This window comes from Corvus kubaryi, unplaced genomic scaffold, assembly GCF_017639235.1.
Source record: "Corvus kubaryi isolate FWS band 111438036 unplaced genomic scaffold, C.kubaryi_AGA036_p1.0 split1-131, whole genome shotgun sequence".
NCBI lineage: Eukaryota > Metazoa > Chordata > Aves > Passeriformes > Corvidae > Corvus > Corvus kubaryi.
The window spans coordinates 2,968,753-2,991,636 of NW_024582073.1; the positions used below are offsets into that span (position 1 = coordinate 2,968,753).

The 22,884-nt window shown below is 39.6% G+C and overlaps 1 protein-coding gene across 2 annotated transcripts in view; it reads left to right on the forward strand.

Annotated features, from left to right (window-relative positions):
- The first annotated feature begins 883 nt into the window (after window positions 1-883).
- Window positions 884-22,884, forward strand: part of SGCZ (sarcoglycan zeta) — a 421,638-nt gene continuing 399,637 nt past the window's right edge. Inside the window, exon 1 of one of the 2 annotated variants that reach the window (XM_042053578.1) lies at window positions 884-1,830. In XM_042053578.1, the coding sequence (XP_041909512.1) occupies window positions 1,792-1,830 (39 nt within the window). In that variant the 5' untranslated portion in view covers window positions 884-1,791. The remainder of the gene's footprint in view (window positions 1,831-22,884) is intronic. The other variant, XM_042053579.1, reaches the window with a different exon arrangement.

A 22,884-nucleotide genomic window follows, 5' to 3' on the forward strand; every position in this document is an offset into this window, starting at 1 on the left:
TCCAGTCTTCAGAAATAGCTATCACTGGCCATCTTTCAGGGCTTAAGCTTCTACTAACCTTGAAGTGGTGGAAGCTGCAAACAAATCTATACTGAACTGGGAACAGAGTGTATACTTTGAGCTATGAGGTCTGTCTACTTAAGTCAAATTATCAGGAGTATCAACCCTGTTAAAACCAGTGCATAAGACAGGTGATAGTACTTGAAAGTGGTAATCCTGAATTTGCCGTTGATGGAGTTCATAAATAAGGTCCCCAAAAAGCCGATATCAGGAAGCCAAAAATCACAAAAATCTTCTCCAAAACTGCAAGTGACAGATTTATGAAAAAAACTGGTAAAATATGGTGGGGAGGAATATGAATTTTTAAATCTAATTTTGGTTCTCTTTGGAGTGATCTGAGAACTAGAACACAGTGGATCCTTTGAAAAAGGGGATTAGTAAAAGTAACACCCTGAGAGAGTCTCAGACTTAATCCACATGCCATCAGAAACACTGCCCCATCACAGCTGCAGCCCATCAATGATACACTCAACAGCTGCACAAAACTGTGCACTACAAGCCAAAGACTGAGAAGTTCCACATCACCTTATTAATTTAGACACACCTGAAGATATAAATACATATATTCATTTTTATACAGAAATATACATGAGTATCATACAAAGCAGTTACAAAACAGATGAAAAGCAGTACCGGCTTTTAAACTGGCCACTGTGCCTGCTATTCAAACCCCTTGGGACCGACAAGAGGAGCCCTCGGGATCGTGTGGCAGGGGCCGGGGGAGGCGGAGGGGTCGCGGGGAGCTGGGAGGGCGGCGCTGGGAGCCGGGGCTGCTCGGGGAGGAAACGCTGCTGTTTGAGAGCTGGAGAAATCCCCCCGCGCGAGCCGAGAGGAGGGAAGTCAGTCACCTGGCGGTGAAGGACAGTAAAACAGGGACGGAGAGGGAAATCTCTGCCTCTCTCTCCCTTCTCCTCTGCAAGAGATCCAGCTCCTGTTTTCCTCCCAACTCTTTCAGCATAACCTTCAAAGAAGACTATACCTTACAGACTTTATTTTATTATATATATATGTGTGTATATATACAGTATTATTATTATTATTACTGAAAGACTATCTTTAGCTGCAAAACAATTTTTGAGCCTATGCAGGACTTGGGGGATTTTTTTGTCTTGCCAGCGAAATTGTTCATCGCTAATGTCTTGCGCTCACAGGGTGCTAAATTAGCTACCAGACTACTCTGGTAGCATGACGGAGAAAGGCTTTTATCACAGACTGTTCTCTTCAGTTTGAACACATTTGCTTGAAATTTGCTGCATGATGCTGTCCAGGGAAGCAGGATTTTTTTTCTCGGGATACAGCGATTCGCCGCTTTCTGAGCTTATTGCAGAAGGAAAAAAAAAATCTTTAAACTGAGTGGATTTGGGTTTGTTTTCTTTTTTTTTTTTTTCCTTTGCTGTCTTCTCCTTTCATTGCCAGAGGATGCGAATCTATTTCACCAGGGAAGGATCACCTGTCGCTTTAATCCTTAAGGGAGTTATTTAAAAAAAAAAAAAAAAAGTGAAATATTTTATTTATTTATTTATTTATTTATTTTAACCGGTGGAGGCGTGATCGCGGAGAATGAGACTGAGGGGAGCTGCCAGGGTTTGGAGGACAAGGCTGAGTTTAGGCTGGAAACTGAGAGACTAGATTCCCCCCCTCCCTTTTTTTATTTTCTCCCCCCCTCTTGTTCTTTTTTATTTTTTGGCACAACTTCCGTAGTTTCCAGTCCGCTCCGTTCAGTTTCGCTCTATGGACAGATCAGCAAACCTGGACACGGAGGAGCTCAAGGTAGGCGACCCGCCGGGCGCAGTCGCTGTGGTTGGGGTTGGCTCCCCTCCTGCCCTGTCCGCCGCTCGGCCGCGGGGGCCGCACGGGCGCTGCGCGGGGCTCCCGCAGCCCGGGCTGGGGGCGCGGAGCCGGGCGCAGCCGCCCCGCGGCGGGGGGAGCGCGGGAGGGCGGCTGCCCCAGCCGAGCGCGGCTTCCCTTCTGCCTGCGCGGCCCACAGCATCGTCATGACAGTATTAATAATAATAGTGGAGGTGATGATGGTAGTGGTGATGGCACTGCCCGTGTGCTCTCGACGTTGCATGAGCACTGGGGGCAGCGCCGGGGACAGCTGGGAGGAAGCGGCAACTGACCCCCGGCGTTCCCGGCAGAAGTTGCCTCTGAAGCCATTCTCGCCTGGGCATCTCCTCTTCTTCCTCTTTCTCCTCCCCTTGCCGCCGGGAGCGACGGGGAAACCCTTCTCCACCCCTCCACCCCCCCCTCGGCTCGCCCCCAGCGCGGCGTCCGGTTCCCCCAGCCGAGGGAAACTGATGGGTAGCCGGCCCGCTGGGCCCCGGTTCGGGGGCCGCTGGAACAATCAAACTTTGCATTAGGACGATGCGAGCTGGGAGGATTCTGCTCCCCCCCGCCCCCCGGCCCAGCTCTGGCTCCCTCCCCGCTGAAGGAGCATGCCTGAGAGCGCTGAGCATGCTCCTTTGCGGAGATAGCCTTCCTACACCTGCTGCCAACTCCCCTCGGCCCTGAGCGGAATTGGGCTCAAGTCATCATCATCATCATCATCTCATCATCATCATCATCATCATCATCATCGTATAAATCTCTCTATCAATCTATACGCGGTAAAGAGGGTGGCTGGTTCAGGGAGGCAGCGGAGAGGGAGCGGGCGCACAGGGCGAGCTCCGCGGAGCCGCCGGGCCGGAGTGAAACGACGGCCAAGCCGGAGGGGCGGGACACACGTACACCTCGCCGCGGTGGCGGCGAAGGTAGCGCTAAAGAAGCGATGAGAGAGGCAGGGGAAGACAGCCTTCCTTCATCCACAGCCATCCGCGGGACACCCTCTCAGGGCGCCGGCTTCCCCGCGGCCGCGGAGAAGGGCTCGCCTTTGGGAAGGTAAATTGGCGAGCGCTGAAGTGCTGCTGGGGGCTCCTTTCCTTTTCCTATAAACCAGATGTGAAAGTACTGAATAAATATATTCACCCCCCAGTCTTGCTCGGAACTCTTACTAATCTCCCCAGGAAAAGGCACCCCAGGACTGTAGCGCTGTTTGAGTATTTGAGGTGACGGAAGCGCAGGAGAGGAAAGATGATATAACGATTTGCTTGAGATCCACGGATCCTCACAGCGCTTCCAGGGCTTCCCCGTCGCAAACGCTGCTTGCCTGAGCTGCCGGGGAGCCCTCTCCCTCCTGCCTCTGCCTTCACAGGATTCACAGGAGACAGCTGGTGCGGGAAAGGCAAAAGACGAGCCTTCCGATTAAGGGGGGAAAAAGTTTTATTGTACCGGATTATTTTTAAAGGGTCTTTAAAGGAGATATGTTTATGCTACAAGAGGGCAGCATTTAGCGTGAATTGTCCGTAAAGCCTGAGGCACGTCCCGCTATGAGCAGGGCATCGAGCCTAGGCTGAAGAGCAGGGGCTTTCTAGTAATCCCGTAGTTATTTGCGCTGCAATTAGAACTCGTGCTGCAGTGTGTAGAGGCTGAGCGACCTCGAGCAAAGAAGCAGCTGAGAAGTAAGCATTGGCACTTTCGCCGTCTCCTCCCTACCCCTTCCGCTCGTAAGGATAAGAAGAGCTTCCAAAGGAGGCATTTCTGCAGATGCTGATAGGATCTGGGCAGCTCTCTGGGACCATCCGCTTTGGCACGATGCACTTTCTGGCTTTCCCGGGTGTTTTATTGATGTGCGGCTGCTGGGAGAGATCCCAGGTGCCGTCAGGACGCCGCCGGAGCGGGAGCCGGCCCCTCCGGCCGGCAGGGGGTGGTGCGGGCCCGGCCGCCGGCCCCGCGCCAGCCGGGAGCGGCTTCCCCGCCTGCAGCGCTGGGTGCGCCGGGCCGCGCGGAGAAGCGGCTCCGCACCTCGCTCCATCCAGCACGGTGGGGTTTCCTCGCAGTGCGAGCCGTCCAGACACTCTCCCACCAGCAGAAATGCAAGGTGGGGGCAAAGCTCTTGGGGGTCTCGGAAGTTCCCAGCTGATGACCTTGCCGTAATTGGGCACAGTAAAGAGCATCTCCCGTATTGCTCCAAGTCGTGAAAGCTTTCATTAGTTTCTGGGTAGTTTCAGGAGAGGTGAAGTGCGCCACTCCTTTTCCCCTGGGCCGACACAGCTCCTTACCAGACCAAAGAGACAGGGCACACCGATACCAGGCAGCCAGAGGTCCTGAGGTGTTGAGTGGACTCTACCACACCAGACTGCATGGAGGGCTCGTGTCAAGAATGTCAAATATGGTTGTGCCTTACCGCAGCAGAGCTTGCCAAGAATTTTGGAAACATGCTGGACACTTTCTTGATACTGGGTTTCCTCCATTATGACACATATATGCCAGTAAACATCAGAAAGAATAGTGACAGCTTCCCTACTAATAAAAATCAAATGTGTTGTCTCTAAAGATGATAGTAATAATGACATTGAAAACGTATACTATGTTATATATAAAGCTTCTATACACCTCAAATCAGGCATTATATACAAATTCAAAATCTCTATATTATTTATTGCATTGATTGTAATGAATTCTGAATTATTTATCTTGATAATAGACATTTTGAAAGGTGATTTTGTGAAAAGCTCAACAGGTATCATGTGTGCAACACTTGCTAATGAAGGTAGGTGTGCTTCCCCTTACTAGTCCATGCATGAAACCCCGAGGAAAATAATCAGTATGGAAAACAGAGACTGCTCGTCCAGAGGTTTTGAGCTGTTCTGGTTTCCCTTTGATCTGTCTCATCTCTCTCCTCTGACTTTCTAATTCACAAGCCTATGGGGTTTTTGTCTTAAAGGAATAGTACTGAAAACACAAGCTAAATAATTCTGTCATAGTTGCACTGTCATCTTGGGTTTAGTGTTGTGAAGGGCTTTCTGTTACCTAAAGCATATGCAAGTCTATACCTACATTTTGAACCTACATGAAACTGGTTGGTTTGTATGAGTATTATGCATTTTACAGGGCTCTGTAGTTTGTATATGTATATAAAAGATCACAAATTAACTTATTTTGCATTTAGTGTATTTAAGAACTATGTGGAGGCGTGCAATTGCTTGAAATTGTCTGAGCGTCATTTGCAAAGAAGAGTTGGGAGGCATTTGTGTTTGCTGGACGTTGTTGACTTATTTGCACTGACAGTGGATAGATTATTACAGATTTTTTCCTTCACATTTGCGCATTCATTTGACAATATAATTCCTCTAATGTGTATCATGACCATTTCTCTTACATGCGTTTAGCAACCACAATTTGTGTACAGTCTTAGAGGAAGATAGTATTCCTTGTAGTGTGTAAACCACTGATACTTCTCTGGTGGAAAGTTGGTTTGTAATTGAATGTATGATAATAGTAAAATTATTAATATGATGGATTAAAAAACATCCTGGAAGCTATTTATTACTTGAAGGCACTGGTTCAGTGAGAATTCTTCATTACAATCCCAAGATGTTTGATTAATAGTGTGCTTAAGTGTCTTGAAATTACCACTTTTAATATGCAAAAGAATTAAACACTTTATTTCTGAATCATCTTGTAAATATTAGCTGATTTTTTTTTATTCAGCTTGTGAGAGAATATATATAGTGTGTTTATAGTTTTACATTTCCTGGTGATATAAAACTAGTGACTTAACAGAGCATGAAACTGGTCACAAAAGAGGTTTTTGTGACAATTCCAGTGCAATTTATGTAATTTGTAAAATATCTGATAAAGAAATTTAAACAAGGAAACCACAAAAGTTTAAACAAGGGTAGTTTTGTGGTCTTAAACATGTAAATCACTTCAGTATTTAAAAACAGGAGGACTAATACCCTGATGATTTCCGTAATTTTTTATTTGTTTGTTTTAAAAGAAGGAGCCAGGGAAATTCATGTGCTTGGTGTGGTGTGGGAGGACCTTTTGATGAGATTAAGTAGGTGTTTTTATCTCTATTTAAAGTCAGTCACTCCATAATGGAAAGTGTAGTACTCTATAACACTCAACATACTCTTATGAAAGTCTGTTTCATTTATTCAAGTCTTCTGCTTGGGACATGGACATCTTTGTGTGGATATTAAAGGATTTGTCTTTTTAATGCAAAACCTTCTCTCTCTCCTGTCTTTCTTTAGTACGTCCCTCCAAGAAACCTTCGTGGTTTACTAGGGTTCTTTCAGCAATATTCAATCAAGACAATTAACCTTTGCATTCACAGTCAAAGCATTCATCTTTTAAAGCATTCTTCATGGAAGGTCAAGCTGAAATGGTTTTAAAGTAATATGCATACAAATTTCTTTTCTCTGTGTTCCTATTGTGGGATTTCTTCTCCATCTCTCAATATGTGTAAAGACTAGACAGAGTCCAGGCGGCTGGAGAGAATTCTATGCGTAAGATATAGTTGTTCAGCAGACACAGAAAAAAGGTCAAGACAATGGCAGTGCTCTCACTTTAGAGTATTCCTGTACTATCACTGCAGAGAATCTGTATAACCTGTGGCTGAGCTTTTTGACATTGTACATTACAGCTTTGCTAAGCTCAACACTCTTTAAATGGAAAATGCATCAAAATCTGAAGGCTTGGTTAAAGGGAAAAAACCACTTCGTCTTCCTGTTCTTCATGGTTTTGGGAAAAATACTGTTTTCCTCTGCTACTTATTTTGCACTTAAAAAAAAAAAGATGAATGAGATTAGCAATACATTTCTTTCTTTCTGAAAGAAAGTGTGTGATGCTACTGTAATTTGGGTTGTTTCTATAAGTCTGAATGTAAGATTTGGAGACAATGTAAAACTCATGCTAGAACCTTTCAAAGATAAATCTCTAATGTGAAGACATATTTGTGAGTCCCAGTCATGCTTTCCTACTACATTCCTTAACCTTTTGGAGGTTGATACTGTTTTCCCATCTTCCTGATAAGGCCAGGAATAAGATTGCTTGTAAATCAATCTTTACTTAAAGTGTTATGGTAAAAATGTCACAAGAGACGTTTCCTATGAAATCAACCTTGTGGTATTTAATATAAATTTTGTAAATCAGTATCTAGCATAGTTGTTTCTATGTCCTCATACAGCATTCCAAAGGATAAGGATAAGGATTCAAATAACAGTAATAAAAAAGGCTCTCTGAGTTACGAGTAGACGCTTTTTTTACTTTGACATGGAAGTTCCCCACAGGGAAAGTACTGTCATTTTCTTTCCTCCTTCAAAAGAAACCTGGAGAACATGGCTTAGAAATGGTACCATTTCCTTTATTTTGAAACACTTTGTACATTTAAAGAGCTTACAGAAATGTTCTTAACGCACTGTAGTACTTTTGACTGCAGCCATGTGTAATGCCCTGTAAAGCCAGAATTACTTAACAGTCCAAGAAAAAGACACATTTATCTACTAAGCCATCTGATCCTTTGCTAATTCTTAGATATGACATGTTAACTCTTTGATCCACAACAAACCCCTTCTTTGTGAAAAAAGATGTTGTGAGGTTGCTATCCACAAGCACTGGGTTTTGTTCCTTGTCACAGGAAGGAATGACTGTTGGCTAAGCCACAACAGTGAGAGATACAAAATGTGAGGCTTTACTCTCAGCAGTATTACTGCAGCTAATGACACAAGGCCAGATTTACAGAGGTACTGAGTAAGTCAAAGCAAGCTTCTGGTGTTCAGCAACTTTATTAAAAAAAGTGTTCTTTCTGTACCTACCTTCTTATACCTCTAGCTAACACATTAAGGAGGATTGTGTGATATAAACCCTGTGTATTTGCACTGCTTGAAAAGTAATAAATGAGGACAGAGTATCTTTCTGCAATTTAAAATTAGCAGTACTTTGTTGAATCACTGCAGTTACATCAGCAAAAGCACATCAGTGATATGCCTATAAATCGGTGCCATAAGCAGTAAAAAGCCTCAGGCATAAAAATCTGGCCTTCAGCCATATTTCTCTGTTGTAGCAGTTCTCTTCAGTTCATGTGGGCAGCATGGTCTGGAATTTATAGGTTCTGCCTTCCTGCTCCTACAACTCTTGAACAAATTATGTTAGTAAACAGAGGCTGCCACTTCTGAAAAATCACATCCTTTCCAGTTTGTATTAAGGTAATTGTGTACATTTAATGGTAGCACATAAAGTGAAAACAGAATTAATTTTAATTTGTGCTTTTTTAAATGCACTGTTCTTTGTACCATGATCAGGGTGGAGAATACAGATTGTTGGATCAGGTCAGCAAAAGCATTTTTGTTATTTTCGCTCTTCAAGATCGGGGTTGATGGTATTTCTGCTTCTCAGTTATGGAGGTCTTCTTCTACACAAAATTGTTCATAAGTTATTTTGAGTGGGATTCAAGAAAGGGGAAGAACTTGTGTTCATATTGAACACAAGCAGCGCAATTGCCCGGATATGCTGGGACCTCTAGTTGAGCAAATAATGCTGTAAGCCACTGTAATTACAGAAAGCATTCTTTCCAAATGAAGTTAATTATTAATACTAAATTTTATTAATTCTGGGTAAATATAGTCCACATGCACAAAGCACTCTGTAAAGAGCTCTGCCCTTTAACTGATTGAAGACAAGTGTATGAACTTTGATAGAGGAAGGTTTCATCTTTGCTTAACTTAGACTTGCATTTAACGAATTTCCAACGTGTGAAACAAAACCAAAAGTAAAAAATCAATAGAGCCTTTGCTACTTTATGAGCTAGTAAGTTTCTGAACATAGATCAACAAATACGACAAAGGTTGAAAGGCAATATAAAACTTCATGAGCTACCTATAATAAAGGGGAAGAGAGTTAGTTGAATTAAGCCTCAGAATCTGGGTTTTACATCGCCTTCAATTTAAAGCCTAATGTCGGGAAAGGTGTTAAATCTGAACTCAGAAAGGTGCTTGGCTGCCACACATCCAGCCTACCTGCTCTGTGCTGAGGCGGGTCAGGGCTGGGCAGCCCCACTCTCCACTTTGTCGTTCCTGATTGCACTTGAGGCTTGGGCAAAAACACGGTTTGCTTGTAAGTAGCTTTGGAAGTAGTCAAGCCATTACCTAGTTCACTTTGAGAGTTCCAAGTTCTGTTTTGCAGGAACATTCATTGTTTCCCTTAGGAACTGCTACAGGGAAGGTGCCTACAATGCAGCACAGACTTTGTCCTGTAAAGGAATCCACAAAGACCCCACTTCACCCACAAGGCACAAAGTGCTTCAGTTTTCCCTGCTCATGTTCCTTAGGCACATGAAACTAATTACACATTCGCTTCCATATTTCCCATCTGGACTAAGAGGAGTACTTTATGATTTATCCTGCTTTAGGGCCGTTGATATCCATCCCCCAGATATACTGAATTCTCCTGGGCATCCCAATGAGGGTGCTCAAAGATGATTTATTTGCAAACATGAGTTTAGCACATAATAGTGACCCCAATGGCTTTCACTGGGTAAGTGGCCAAATGAGGTAAAAAATGCCTGGGTCTTCCTTTTAATGTGATTTTTTTTTTTACTGTTAGCTTAAACCACATATATTTTAAACAATGAAAGAAGACTGTAACTCAACTTGGAGGGTTTGTTTCTATTTAGAAAAAAAGATTGAGCCAGTTTTATGTATTCAAAGTGATTGCTTGGTCATCACAGTCCTGTAGAACTTCTAAAGATGTGAATTGCAGTCTGTACAGAAAATTCTTCTGTTGTAAGGCTTCAGGAGATAAGTAAGAATTCAGTCTGTGCTTTTTTTTTTTTTTAATTTTTTTTTTTTTTTTTTTTTTTTGTAATTTGTCTTTGCTGATTCAGGAGTCTCCCTGCTGAGCAGGCCGGCCGTTGTAAACCCCATTCACCACCTAATAGATGTGTGATGAAGGAAGTTGAATGATCTATGCCTCAATAAATGGCAGAGAGAATTTCAGCATGCATTACAAAAAGTCTGGAAGTTTTTCCAAGAAGATTACTTAGCCTTAAAGCTGAAACTCATGGCATCATTTATTACTTGAAATAGTTTGAAAATTAGCTCTGAATAAGTACAGACTAGGAGACATTCACTATAAAAATCCATTCCTCCAAAATGACACAAAATCTTGATCCTCTCAGAAGTTTAGAACAGTTCAGGCAAAAAGAAGAAGACAAAAATTGTGATCAAGATCCATCTGTAATTTTTTTTGGCTTGAGTCATCACCAACAGATGGTAAATACTCCATAGAAATCACTCAGCTGAATTACTCCAGTTTATGGGGTTCATAAGGCATCTACCCTTAGTCCTAGCCTCTAATACTTTTTGTCAGAACCTCAGTTCCTTCTGAAGGTTCTGACAGGTACCAGCACACAGGCTTGTGTGTAATTATGCATTTAGGTACAGTGCTTGATACGTAAATATTGGTAGTAATTGTCTTCCCTTTTATTTCTTCTGAAACAATAGGACTTAGTCCTAGCACAAAACTGCCTAGCTGTGTCAAGCTTTATAGGTTGTTGCAGAAATAGCTAGCAACAAGCTGGTATTGACTGTCACTTCCTGTAGGACTTGAGTTGACATCTACTATTTCAGATACACATCAGCTTAGAAATACTGTGTGTGACATTTCCCAATGATTCCTGCAGTTGAGCAGACATGAGATGAATGCAAAAACTGACCATTGTATAGACTCATGTTCCCACTTAATCTTCATGCAGAGAAACTTATTCTTCCATTTCATCAATGTTTTATTAGATTTTCCTGAAAAAGCTGGCAGAAGAATATAATTCTTCAGAGGACTAACAGGTTACTTAGTGTGTGCTGTTTCCCCAAGACTGGCATTGACATTGTCATTTCTGTAAGTATATCTTGTTTTCAGGGGAGTGAGCTACCATTTTTAGAATTGATTTCATACCTTTCTTTGTTTCTACCCCAACTCACTAGGTGCGAGTATGTGATTTGAAAATGATCTTTGTTCAGAAGAGACCTCTCTCTGGTTAAGCTCCCTGTTTTGTTCAGTGTTATTTTAGATGAGGTAAATAACATTCACTGTTCATGCAAAGATGTCTACTCAGTCTAGTGAGACCACCTGCACTATTGCTTAGTAAAATTATGAGATTGTGAGTAGTGTCTCTGTGTCTCATGATAAAATTTCCATCATACTGCTGACAGGCATAAAACAGAAGTCATCCTTTGCTGAGGTGCTGTCTATCCTACTGAACTCGGACTTTGCAAGCCTTGATCAATGAATGAATATACCTAGTAGGCAGAAAATTGCAGCATGATGAGCAGGGCAAAAAGGGAGCACTAGGAGAGCTGTGCTGAAGCCTAGCACCTGATATGTCAAGAATTATAGATTATATTGAGTAAAAGTTATTTTGGTTTTGGGCATATGCTGCTGCATCAGATGACAATACTTTATTTTGTAATATTAATGCAGAGCTTGCCAAAGCAGTTTTATAATAGCCAAGTGGAATGTGAAGATTTGGAGCTGAAAGGGAAGCCTGAGGGGTGCAATAACAAATGACAGCACAGTGATGGTGTGCTGAGGTGGTGACAAACTGAATCAAAAGGTCTGTATGGCTCTCTGCACTGTTGCTGGTGCCTCGTGGATGTATCTTAATTATTCACAGGTTTTTACTATGCTTTGCAATTTTTAAGACATAGCATAACCCTGTGTTTTGCGCTAGTATTACTATTTAGTAAGTAATGTATCTGTGGCATATGCAACGTTTAAAGCATATGGAAAAAAAAAGAGTGAAATTTATTTGTTGAGGTGATAGAAAACTTAATGACTTACTCAGAAAATTTGTAGGAAGCCCATGTCTAGGGGACATGGGCCTGCAAGGAGGTGACTGGGCCAGAAAATCTCAGAACCTATGAAAGCAGATGAAATTACTGTCCCAATGGAATATTACCACTGAACTGGTATGCAATGTGTTTTATAGTTTACTTGCAGTTGACAAGGCATCTTTGTGTGTGGACTCTTTTACATTTTAAATTACAGATTTCTTTAATAATTGATAAAATGCCAAAATATCCTGTAGCATTGATAGGCACTTCATGCCTCTTGTGACTCCTCCCAAATAAAGCCAGTAGCATGAAGAAGGGGAAAGGAGAGATAACAAGATGCAAATCTACTGGAAGAAGCCAATAGCAGAGTGTGAGCCAAATGAGGGTGCCTTCCACTGTCTTACCCAAGCCAGTTCAACACAGTACTGTGCTCTTCTCTCACCCTCATTTGACCTGCTAGCCAGTTGCACAGATTGACTGGACAATTCTTCTAGCAGCGGCAAATTTTAATTTTAGGGGACCCAAGCACTTTCAAACGAGATCCAAAGTACAATGCAGCTGACTCAGCAGTGGTGCAGAGGTTGTAAGCTCTGTTGGGGGGGCTGGCAGTGGCAGCTGGCAGCTGTAGCATCTTAAGCTGGATCATCCCTTACAAAACAGAATGTTTGTAACAGTGCTAAGTGCCCATTCTGCATATGATATTTTCCGGATATGTGTATGCTGAGTTGCCACTATTGATATTATTCCAGAATTTGGCCCAAGAATCATGGTGTAAGGTCAGATGTTTGGATCACAATACATAAATTGCCTGCTTGCTGTAGACAGTTATGATGACAGTTCTATTTCTTGCTTTTTTTTATTATTTACCTTAATTTTTTTCTTCTAATCTTGTAAATGGAAAAAAAATTGTGAAATTTTTACTATGAAAATACTGTTTTCTACACGAGGAAGTTAAATACTTATTTCCAGTTTAAATAAACCCTACTTTATCTTATCTTGCAATGATTTAGTGTTCACTCATATGTATTTTTACCCCACTAACATAAAAAGAATTGTTTTTTATGAAATGAATTATCTGAAACAGATTTAAATGTAACCTTAAAGCACAAAACGAGAAACAGGAAAACAGAGTTAAACTTTTAAACCAATCAATTTTATTCTGAACACAGCAATTGCTTATGCTGTCAGCAGGAATAAAGTTTACTGCTGTTGGAAACTTGTAAAAAGTCAGATGTGTTCCTGTAAAATGCCTTGTCAACTGCAAGTAAACAAGACCACACATTTCAAGAACCAAACATCTCCTAATTTTAGTGTCTATAAGGTTTGTGTTCTAAACACCTGCTCATAAATAGTTACAAGAATGTGAATTGAACAAAGAGAAGGAAATGCTATATTGCTAAATGGCAAAGAAATCCTGCTTATTTACCTTCTGAACTGCCTCAGCCAGAATACACAGGATTCAGCTGTTTATCTAAGGGGTAGCCAAGACATGCCTATATTCAATGCTGAACTAAGATTAGTATGGATGTCTTTGTAATTATTATGTCCAAATAAAACTAATCCTTATATCAGTACAAGTTGTATCACAATTAAATCTTAATGACGGATACAATCCCAGCTTTTTATTGAAAAAATACCTTCTGTGTACCTTTCAAGGGAAGAGAAGACAGGAGGAAGAATAATTATTTGTCTGCTCAGTTTAGTCTATTTTAATCTAGAGCCAATTAAAATAACTAATTTAAAAAAAATCTACCTTTAAAAAACATACCTTTGAAAGGAGAGATAAAATTGTAATGCATCCCTCTCGTAACTGTCTGTATCAGTATCAGTTTGATGGGTAGTTTGCTTCTATTGGCACCTTCTGAAAAAACAATACAAATTAAAACCTCAAAGCTGTAAGCTTTAACAATCCAGGGCTAAGAATGAGATGGTAGTGCTGTTTACTGGGATAAATCAGGTGCTACTAAACAAAATTTCAATACCAAAATGTAATAATATCATCATCAGTAGCTCTTGAAAGAGACCTGGCTGCCTAAAGGCAACTTAATTTTAAACACTGAGACAAGTCAATCAGTATACACCTAAAAATATACATTGAGGGATGCAGTTTGCATTCATTAGAGGCTAGTTTTTTCTTTCTAACCTGTGAGATCTTGAATTCTTTTGTTTGCTTATTCAGGAACACAGGCACAGGTGCATTACTTTGTAGGGTATGGGTCTGCTTGCTGCTGGTTACTGGGTGGAGAAAGAGAGTTTCTATGGGAAGTACAGGACACAGAGAAATAGCCTTCTACTCAAAATTCTGTGCTTTCTGTCCTAGTATTAAAACATCTTTCTCACAAGACTGTTTATCTGGAGGTAGGGGTATGTCGATGATCTGGAAATGTAAGTGTTAGCTCAGCCAATGTCCATTGACTATGGCCCGAGAGGTTAGAAGGTGGGCCCATTTCCTGTTTTTACATTTTTCAGTATCAGAACAGATAGCCTGTAGCATTTTAAGTGGCTAAGGGCACAGTGGAAAGCAAAATACTGAGATGTCAGTAAAGCTATCTCAGTGCTTTTGAGAACAGTATCCTGGATCATGACTAAATGGTTGTTTCTGATTCTGACCAAATGCCAACAATTTTGGCAAGGCTGTATCAAGGACAAAAAAAACTATGGAATTTAACTTTTTATTTTTTAATTAAAATGTCTTTTATGAGCTCCAAGTGTATTTTTGTGTTTCATGGTGCAGGGAGGAACCCATTTTCACCTGACAATCTGTTACACCTTGTGCTTTGAATATGCTCTGATTAGATTTGTTATGTAAATATCCACATAGGCTGGTAGAGAAGGTATATCTGCTCATGATCACAGGGTAAATTGTGAAAAGTATTATATCCTAGACATCTATTTTGACTGTCAACCTCAGAAAGAAAATAACTCTTGTCCTTTTAAGTCACATGGAAGTATATGATTTATGGATGATAGTATAGTTACCTGTTGACTCCTGGAAAGAAATACAGCAAAACTTGATTTTAGATGTATTTAAGAACATAATGAATACCGGAAAGTTACAGTTTTATCAAGGGCATTGGTCTCAAAACTTTTCAGAGCAGTTGTTTTGAAATGTCACTAGCTAGGCCAAATAATTAATACTGCAGCAAAGTATCAGTGAAAAAGAATAGCTGGTGACAAAATACCATATCACAGCATCATAGAGTAGTTTGGATTGGAAGGGCTCTTTAAAAGTCATCCAGTCCAACCCCTCTGCAAAGAACAAGAACATCTTCAACTGGACTAGGCTGCTCCGGGCCCCATTGAACCTGACCTTGACTATTTCCAGGGATGGGGCAACTACCACCTCTCTGGGCAACCTGTTCCCTTGTTTCACCATCCTCTTTGTAAAAGACTTTTTCCTCATACATTGCATCACATTTTTAAGAGATTTAAAATTTGCTTCTGGGAAAGACTTTTGTATCCTCTCTTCTCTAGAAAGGCAAGATCTGCTTGAGACATTTGTTTTATCTGTGCAGTTAAAGAGAATAGCATGTTCTGTTTTCCAAATACATAACCAGGAAAATACTTATCTTCAATAGCTTGCAGTTGATATGGATAAAGAGGACAAAACATAATTAGTATACTACAGGTTTTTGATTCTGTTTTTTTTTTTTTTCCATTGCTTTTTTGTACCTTGCCTCTTCTGATTTAGCTTTGTGGCCCTTCAGCAGTTTTCTGAAAAATTTCTCTATATAAAAGACTTTTGCTGGGCAATCTGCTGATTTAAGGTACTATATTAGCTGAACCAAAGCCATCTTTCTCTCTGAACTCTGCTTTCCTCTAAGTATAATCATTCAGTCCTCTTCTAAGTAGTAAAAGTATTAAAAAGTGTCAATATGTACGTATAGGGCCATATGTGTGTACAGCTTTTATAGGACTGTATTTTTCACTTCTCATTTCAAGTTTTTAAACTTCTTTTTGACAACAGTGCTATAAGAGATGTGCTATTCTTGGTTGGCATCTGATTCATAAGTGCTCATCAGAACACTCTCATTAACTTCAGTAAAAAGAGGGAATATTTGCTGAGATTTTCAAGACTTAAAAAGATGTGGCCTGTATTGTGATATGTTTTTAATAGAAGAAATAGTCAGAGAAACAGGTGGGAAAATTTTTCCTATGTCATGATCAGTGAGATCAGTACCAGATTTATGCTCATGGACCTTGTTGCTGTCTAGAGGCTTTCTTATGTACTCCTTCATTGATGGCAGCAGAAGTTCAATCAACACACAGAACCAGGCCAGTGTGTGGGTCTAATTCCTGCAGCACTGTGTGTGTATGTGACAGTGGGCATTTTGTAGCCAAGAGGAAAACAACAAAGATAGTAGGCATCTAAATTCAAAGGTCTCAAAAATAATGGGCAAGGACCACCTCAGTTTTTAGTAGCTGCCATAGCCAATAATCACAGTGAGCATATTTTGATTTAATCTTTTCTCAGCCATTATCTTCCTGAACAGGCAGGGGCTGTGCTACCTACCCACCTCCTGTTCTGCAGCAGGGACAGACTGACCCATGCTCCAGCGTGGTGTTGGAGCGCAGTCCCGGCTCTGCTGCAGCCATCTCTCCCAGTGCTGCAGTGCCAGTTTCTTCAGCTGGGTCTGCTGGGAGGGCAGTTCCTTTCTCCATTGTAAAAGTAGCTGTGCTGAAAAGACAGTGAGGTCTCAGGCCATATTAGTTTCCCTTATGATATCTGTAAAGAAAGGCAGTCCCTGTTGCTGTGTTACATTTGGCTTGAGCCCCATGAACATTTTCCTTCTCAGAAGACTAAGCTTCAACTCAGCTTCAGCTCAGAAAATCAAGCCCAGGCATATATTTTACAGCTCATAAGTAGTTATAGTGATGGAAGAACATGTAGACTAGTCATCAAAATAAGGGGCAATGTTACAGCTTTTGCAGCCATGTAATAAAAAATATTCTTTCCTTTTTTGCACTGAGCCACTTGCAGTCTGTAATATACTGAAAAGAGATTTTATGTTTCCTTTTTCCCCCTCAGTTTCCAGCATGGAAAACAAATGCTCTGCTTCAGCAAGTGAATCCACCCATGCTTGTGATAACATACTGGCTGTGTGTGAGAATTATACCAATAATTACTGTTTAGAAGTGCTCTGCATGCAGATGCCACAATAGGGCATTGAGAATATATCAATCACACAGTTATGGGAAACACAATAGGAATCTTTCTGTGAGTGAAATAATTATATTTTAGCCACGTTGGAACCAAATAATCTAGCTAGCTCTAAGTCTTTATTGATGTGTAAAATGATTATTTATGCATTGTAATGCACCCTTGTTCAAATAATTGTGCTGGAATATTCTATGAAAGTTTTTGAACAGCTCTGGAATAGCTATACTGTTGGGTGACAGCAGTATCATTAGTAACCTGCATGAGTATTTCTAACCATGTGCAAATTCATCTTTTATTTCACTGTAATTTTTCCCAGTGTTTTCACCTTCTATATATTTCAAGATAAATTATCTTTCTTGAAATGCTTCCCCAGTGCAAGTTGTCCAGTGCATAGGTTAGATGATCCTGTGTTGGTGTAGGAGAGAAGTGGCACCCTGTGCTGTTCAAGGCCCACCTCTGCAGGAGGACAGAGGGGTTCAGAGGAGAGCCACAACACAGGGAGGATTGCTCTTTAAGGTCTGTCTGTCTGGAGAGGCACAGTAACGGGGTAAGGCAACCGGAGGCAGCTCTCAAAGATCTCTTGTGCCCATTCAAAATATTTTTAATGAAGTCCTTTAGCAAAGGTTCTTAAAACCTTTAAGCATAAAGATCCTCTCATAAACAGTAACTGAACAAAAGAGAGGACATATATTCTCCAGGAATGGAAATTGATGGAAATATCCCTAAATACTTATCCTGTCTTTATAGGGTGTCTCCAAGTATTCTCCTACAATGACCCATTATATGTCTGATATGCTGCAGCTGTTTTTGCGGTCATAAATAAACAAACAACATTGCTTCTAGTGCCTGCGTGTCTTGAAACAGGAACATCATCAAAAATACCCCCCAGTGAAAATCTCAATAAGCTTGGCCTGTTTAATTTAACAAACAAACAAACAAAAAAGAGACTTGATAGAATGCAGGGCAACTTCAGCATATTAAAGGACTTCATTGTAGTGGAGAAGAGCATAATAATAGGTGCACAGGACATGTACATATCCCCATCAGGCAAACAAAGTTATAAAAGGGAGCATGATTAGCTACTGGAGTAAACTTACCAGGAAAGAGATGAATTGGCAGTCCCTTGATGTTTACGGGTTGAGACTGAGTGCCTTTCAAGATGATATGCCTAAGGCAGTCATAAATTATGCTTTAGTCTAATTTATCTTACCAGCTTAATGTGAGCAAATAAGGTAAATGAGTGAAATAAACCTGTGACATTGAGAATAATCCAATTGTTCCGTAAGACATTAAATATCTGGAAAAATGGAGTAATCTCAAAGTCTCTGACTAAATCTTTAACAAAATGAAGCAATGTTTGCAAGTGCCATGAGCGCATTTTCAAATTAGCTGCAGAGTTTTTAGCATGTACATGCAGAGATTAATTTTCTCACTTTTTATTTTGACCCAGGGTTTGTGGAAAAGATGTACTGCATTTCTGAAGGTAGTGTAGCCGTGCCAAAATGAGTTGCATGTATGCGCTATAGCACCTTTGAGAGGTGCATATGTATAGTATCCAAATGGCAGTCATGGCTTGAATTTGATTGCATTTGTTGTGAGGATCAACTTCTTCCTGACTGTTTCAGAAAAATTTAGTTGCACTAAGATTTAAAAAATAGATTTGTAGGATATATTCCTTAGTTGAAAAGGCCTAGCATCTTTTGTTTGGAAAATCAACCCTCCTGTCCTTCTAGAAGCTAACAGAAAGTATTTTCAAATGGTAATAGTATTCTAGGCAGAAATCCAGAGCCTTATATTTGCTGCCTGAGACTATAATGTAGGAGTTGTAATATATTCCCTAATTAAAAATATCATGCACAGTAGTGATTTTATTATTCATTTATTATCTGGACCATTGAACTAAACTGAAGAAAAGCAGCATTCTCAGGGACACAAGTGAAGAGGTTCCTTTCTATTTTTCCGGCAAAAGGGACAATATTTTTTGTTTGAAAAATAAGGACTTTCCATAACTTGCTACACTATTATTGTTAGACTTTAGCTAAATAAAGGTTTTCTTGTCTGAAGGAACATTCAGGATTACTTTTGTGACCTTTATGTTTTGTGGTATATGGATAATACTTCATAAATATAAATAAATAGGAGACTGAGAAGTAATAAAAAATAGGAGATTGGAAAATAATGTATAAAATCTTACAGTCCTTAACTGTGAGACTAAAGCTAATTTTCAATCATTTGAAGGAAATTGGAAGACATAAAGCTTAAAAATCAGAAGCAGTTTCTCTCGAGTTATTTTCTTGTTGCACCAAGCTTACAAGTATAGGCTTTTAGCTCACATATATTGCAAGTTTCTGTCCATGTCAGTGACAAATGGAGTCAAGCTGTTACAGATTCTGGCTGCAGAGATTTGGCTGTGAAGCAGTAGACCCAGATGAAATCTGCAGGTCCCCAATTCAGTCCCAAAGTCATAAATTGACACAATCTCCTAATGACAGAATACACTTCTGAATACTATACAGTATAGAATATATAGTGTTTAAAATCCACTATAAATTTGTCCTCCTTTTCATTGTATTGTGGGGTTTGATGCATGATGTTGGTCAGTTCTTTCCTTAGGCATCTTTGCCTACCAATGCTACTGCTTTTGCTCTTCTGAACTTTCAGATGCTATCTTTAATTCAATAACACTAAACTATAAAGAACAAAGCTTTATTTCTTCTAAATTTTATTAGACCCACTTTACCTTTTTCAGCCTTCAACCAGATCATGGGTTTTGAATTTTTGTGGCTTTTTGACTACATATCTTTTAAACCTTTCCTACCTTTGCTCTCCAAAACCTTGAAATCAAGAAGCCAAAAATGTGTTTACATAGTAAAACATGCAATCCATTTTTAGTTTCTTAGTAAACTTGTAAAGAGTAATACTGGACATTCAGGGCAAATAGTTTGGAAAACTGAAGCCTGAACCCTACAACTGAGCAATGCTACAGTGACAACCGAGTGGTCACCTTTTCTTCTTTAGATTTCCAGATGCTGAGCCTCCTTTACTGGAATTAAAATAAAACATCAAGCATGTATATGTTCTCAGACCTTTTTCTTTTGGAAAATCACATTATTTGTATTGCAAAAATTTCTTCTCAGTTCATTTTACTGAATGTTTTTGTTGTACCACGGGTAATGTTCTTTACATTATACTACTACTTCATTGGTCTATGCTACAAAAATAAATATAATTATTTAATAATAACCAGATTAATAACAATGTGTATGTAGCTGAGTTCTAATTTTGATTTTGTCTATCTGAAACAAATTCATGTTCCAAACTAATTCTTCCAGACTGTTTAACTCATGGCATGCTGTTTTATTTGACAAATGCAGCATTAAATGTAAGGATTATGTAGACAAAGCTCAAAGGTCAACTCAGTGTTCCACTCTGCTGACAAAACTTACTCATTTATCTTAAAATTCTGAGCTGTTATATTTCAATAATTCTCTTTTACACCACAGAATATATCTAGAGTATTACACAGCATTTCTAAATTTTCTATGGAACACAACACAGAAATTGCATTTCCTTTTTATTTGCTGAGTGCTGTCTCACAAAGAAGTAATATGATACAGAGAGAAGATAGCCTGAAGCCCAGTGTATGGTTATGGCCTATAAGCACTTTGGTTTTTCTCAGCATGAGTTTGTTAATTCACATATTGATTGGTGTTCACATATCATCACTCTGCCATTAGGAATCCAGTTACTTTATTCAAGCACAATTTTAGGAAGATTATCTCACCATACTTTTGGTTGGCACAGGGTACTTTTCCTTTCCTTGAAGGAAGTAAGCCCATGCAATACTGGAATAGAAATGCTCGTTGTAAAAGGTTACACAGATACATGTGTACCAAAACTTTTTACAGTTTGTGTGCTAATAAATTTAAGTAAGAAACTTATGTACATATCCCTTAAATCCATTACTACGTACAGCTTTACCTTCAGAGAAAACCAGATTAAGCCATTTATTGTTTAACACTAGGTCATAAACAGCAATTTTTCCCTTCATGATAAAGCAGCTTAATCCATTGATCCTTATGAAAAATGTAAATGTTTATATTAGTCAATTAGAACAAGGCTTTGTTGTGCTCTTGTTCTCTTTCTCTTTCAATATACACCTGATCTATTATTCAATAAATTTTGTCTTTTACATTTTTTCTTTCTACACCGTGACTTCACTTCTTGAAAATCCAGATGTATTTTCTAAATGTTGCTAGGGAAAATCAAGTTTTATTTTGGCTGTAAATTTTAAGCAAGTGTTATTACTTTCAAATCTGAATTTATGTCTATTTTTTATTTTTCTAATGGAATAGCTAATAGTTATTGATCGAAGGTTTGATGTTGTTCCTTACCCCAGCAGCCAAAATACACAAGCAATTGCAATGTCACCTGCATTAAGCTCCCTAAAATGCAAAACTGTGGTGGAAACTAATACCTTGGTGTGGTGAAGTGAAAAATTCTTGCATAATTCTTATTAAACCAAGGGAAGCCAGGAAGAATCATCTCAAAATGGTTTAAGATGATGTATTCTTTTATATCAAGTGAAAATGGAGGGAGGCATATCTGCAACTACTTTGGAGGAGAGGTTTAAGATCTAAAACAATCTTGTTAATTGGTGATTTGGTCTAAAAAGCAGGATGCAGTTCAAGCAGGACAAATGGAAATTATTGCACTTCAGTAAGAATACTCAGCTGAGCAATGAAAGATAGAAACTGCCTAGCTAGCCAAAAGTTGCAGAAAAAAAAATTGAGATGGCAATACCAGTTGTCAAATTCGTACTGTTGTAAGGGGAAAAAAACCCAACCAAACCCAGCAGCTGATATCCTGGTTTGGTTATTGCACTTGAAATAAAACATTGGCCAGCTGAAGAGATTGCAGAGAAAAGTATGGAGAATGATCAGAGATCCAGAAAACATGACCTGAGGAGGAGGGAAATAATTGGCTTCCTTCATCCAGCGACATGAAGGAATGAGCTAATGTTGGAACAAGGGGCATACAGACATTAAGACATATTTTCAAAGATCTGGGGCAGAGTGAAGAGAGCTGTTGTAGAGTATTCAACAATAGATGTTTTTATTGAATGGCCTACACAAAAGCCTGTAGGTGTGGGTGATTTTGGCGCTGTTGATTCTGACTTAGGAGGAAGAAACAGACAAGATCTTATGAGATACTTCCAGTTCAATTTTGTGTGGTTAGTAAATGTGGGTATTCCAGCATGGAATTACATAAAAGAAAGAGTAATATTAAAAAAAAAAAAAAAGGGAGCAAAGAAAACCTGCTACTTTTAATTATTTACATGTTTTTTAGTTTAGGAAGTTTTAATTTTTCTTTTTTTTAATTATGACCCTCCTTGAATAGCTTCACCTTTCATACACTTTAATTCAGCCTGTGCTTTGCCAGTTAAACTGACATAAAAAGTTGCTGCAAGTTTTTCCTACACATCCCCTTCTGCATGATAGGAACTAACCAAAGAAATCTATAAAGGACTTACTTGATCTTTCCCTGCATCTTTGCTTAAAACTTATCCAGGCTCTGAAACTTACCCAGTCTTCAGTAAGTTACATCCTTGAATTTTGTTAGAAAAATTGTTATTTTGTTGTTTCCATGGAGAGAACCCTTCCCCCCACCCTTTCTGCATTTATTACTTGCAGCTCAACAATATGTCTTTAGATGCATCAAGAATCTGAAAAATCTTTCAAAATACTCTCTCAGGCCAAATGCCAATGTTCTGGCAGGAATGCCCACTAGCTTTTATCAATACTGCTATAAAATCCAAGTCTCAGCTCACTTGTGTTTGTTTCTGTCAGCTGATTTATGTCTCTAGTCAAAATGTATTGAAAGCATAAAATGGAGCTGAATGGCCTTCAAAAAAAGAGGCGTAAAACTGCAGTGCTGAACATAGGAAAACATTTCTAATCTTACAGTCTTTTTCAGACTGCATTATTTCTACATTTTATTCTTCACTGGCCATGT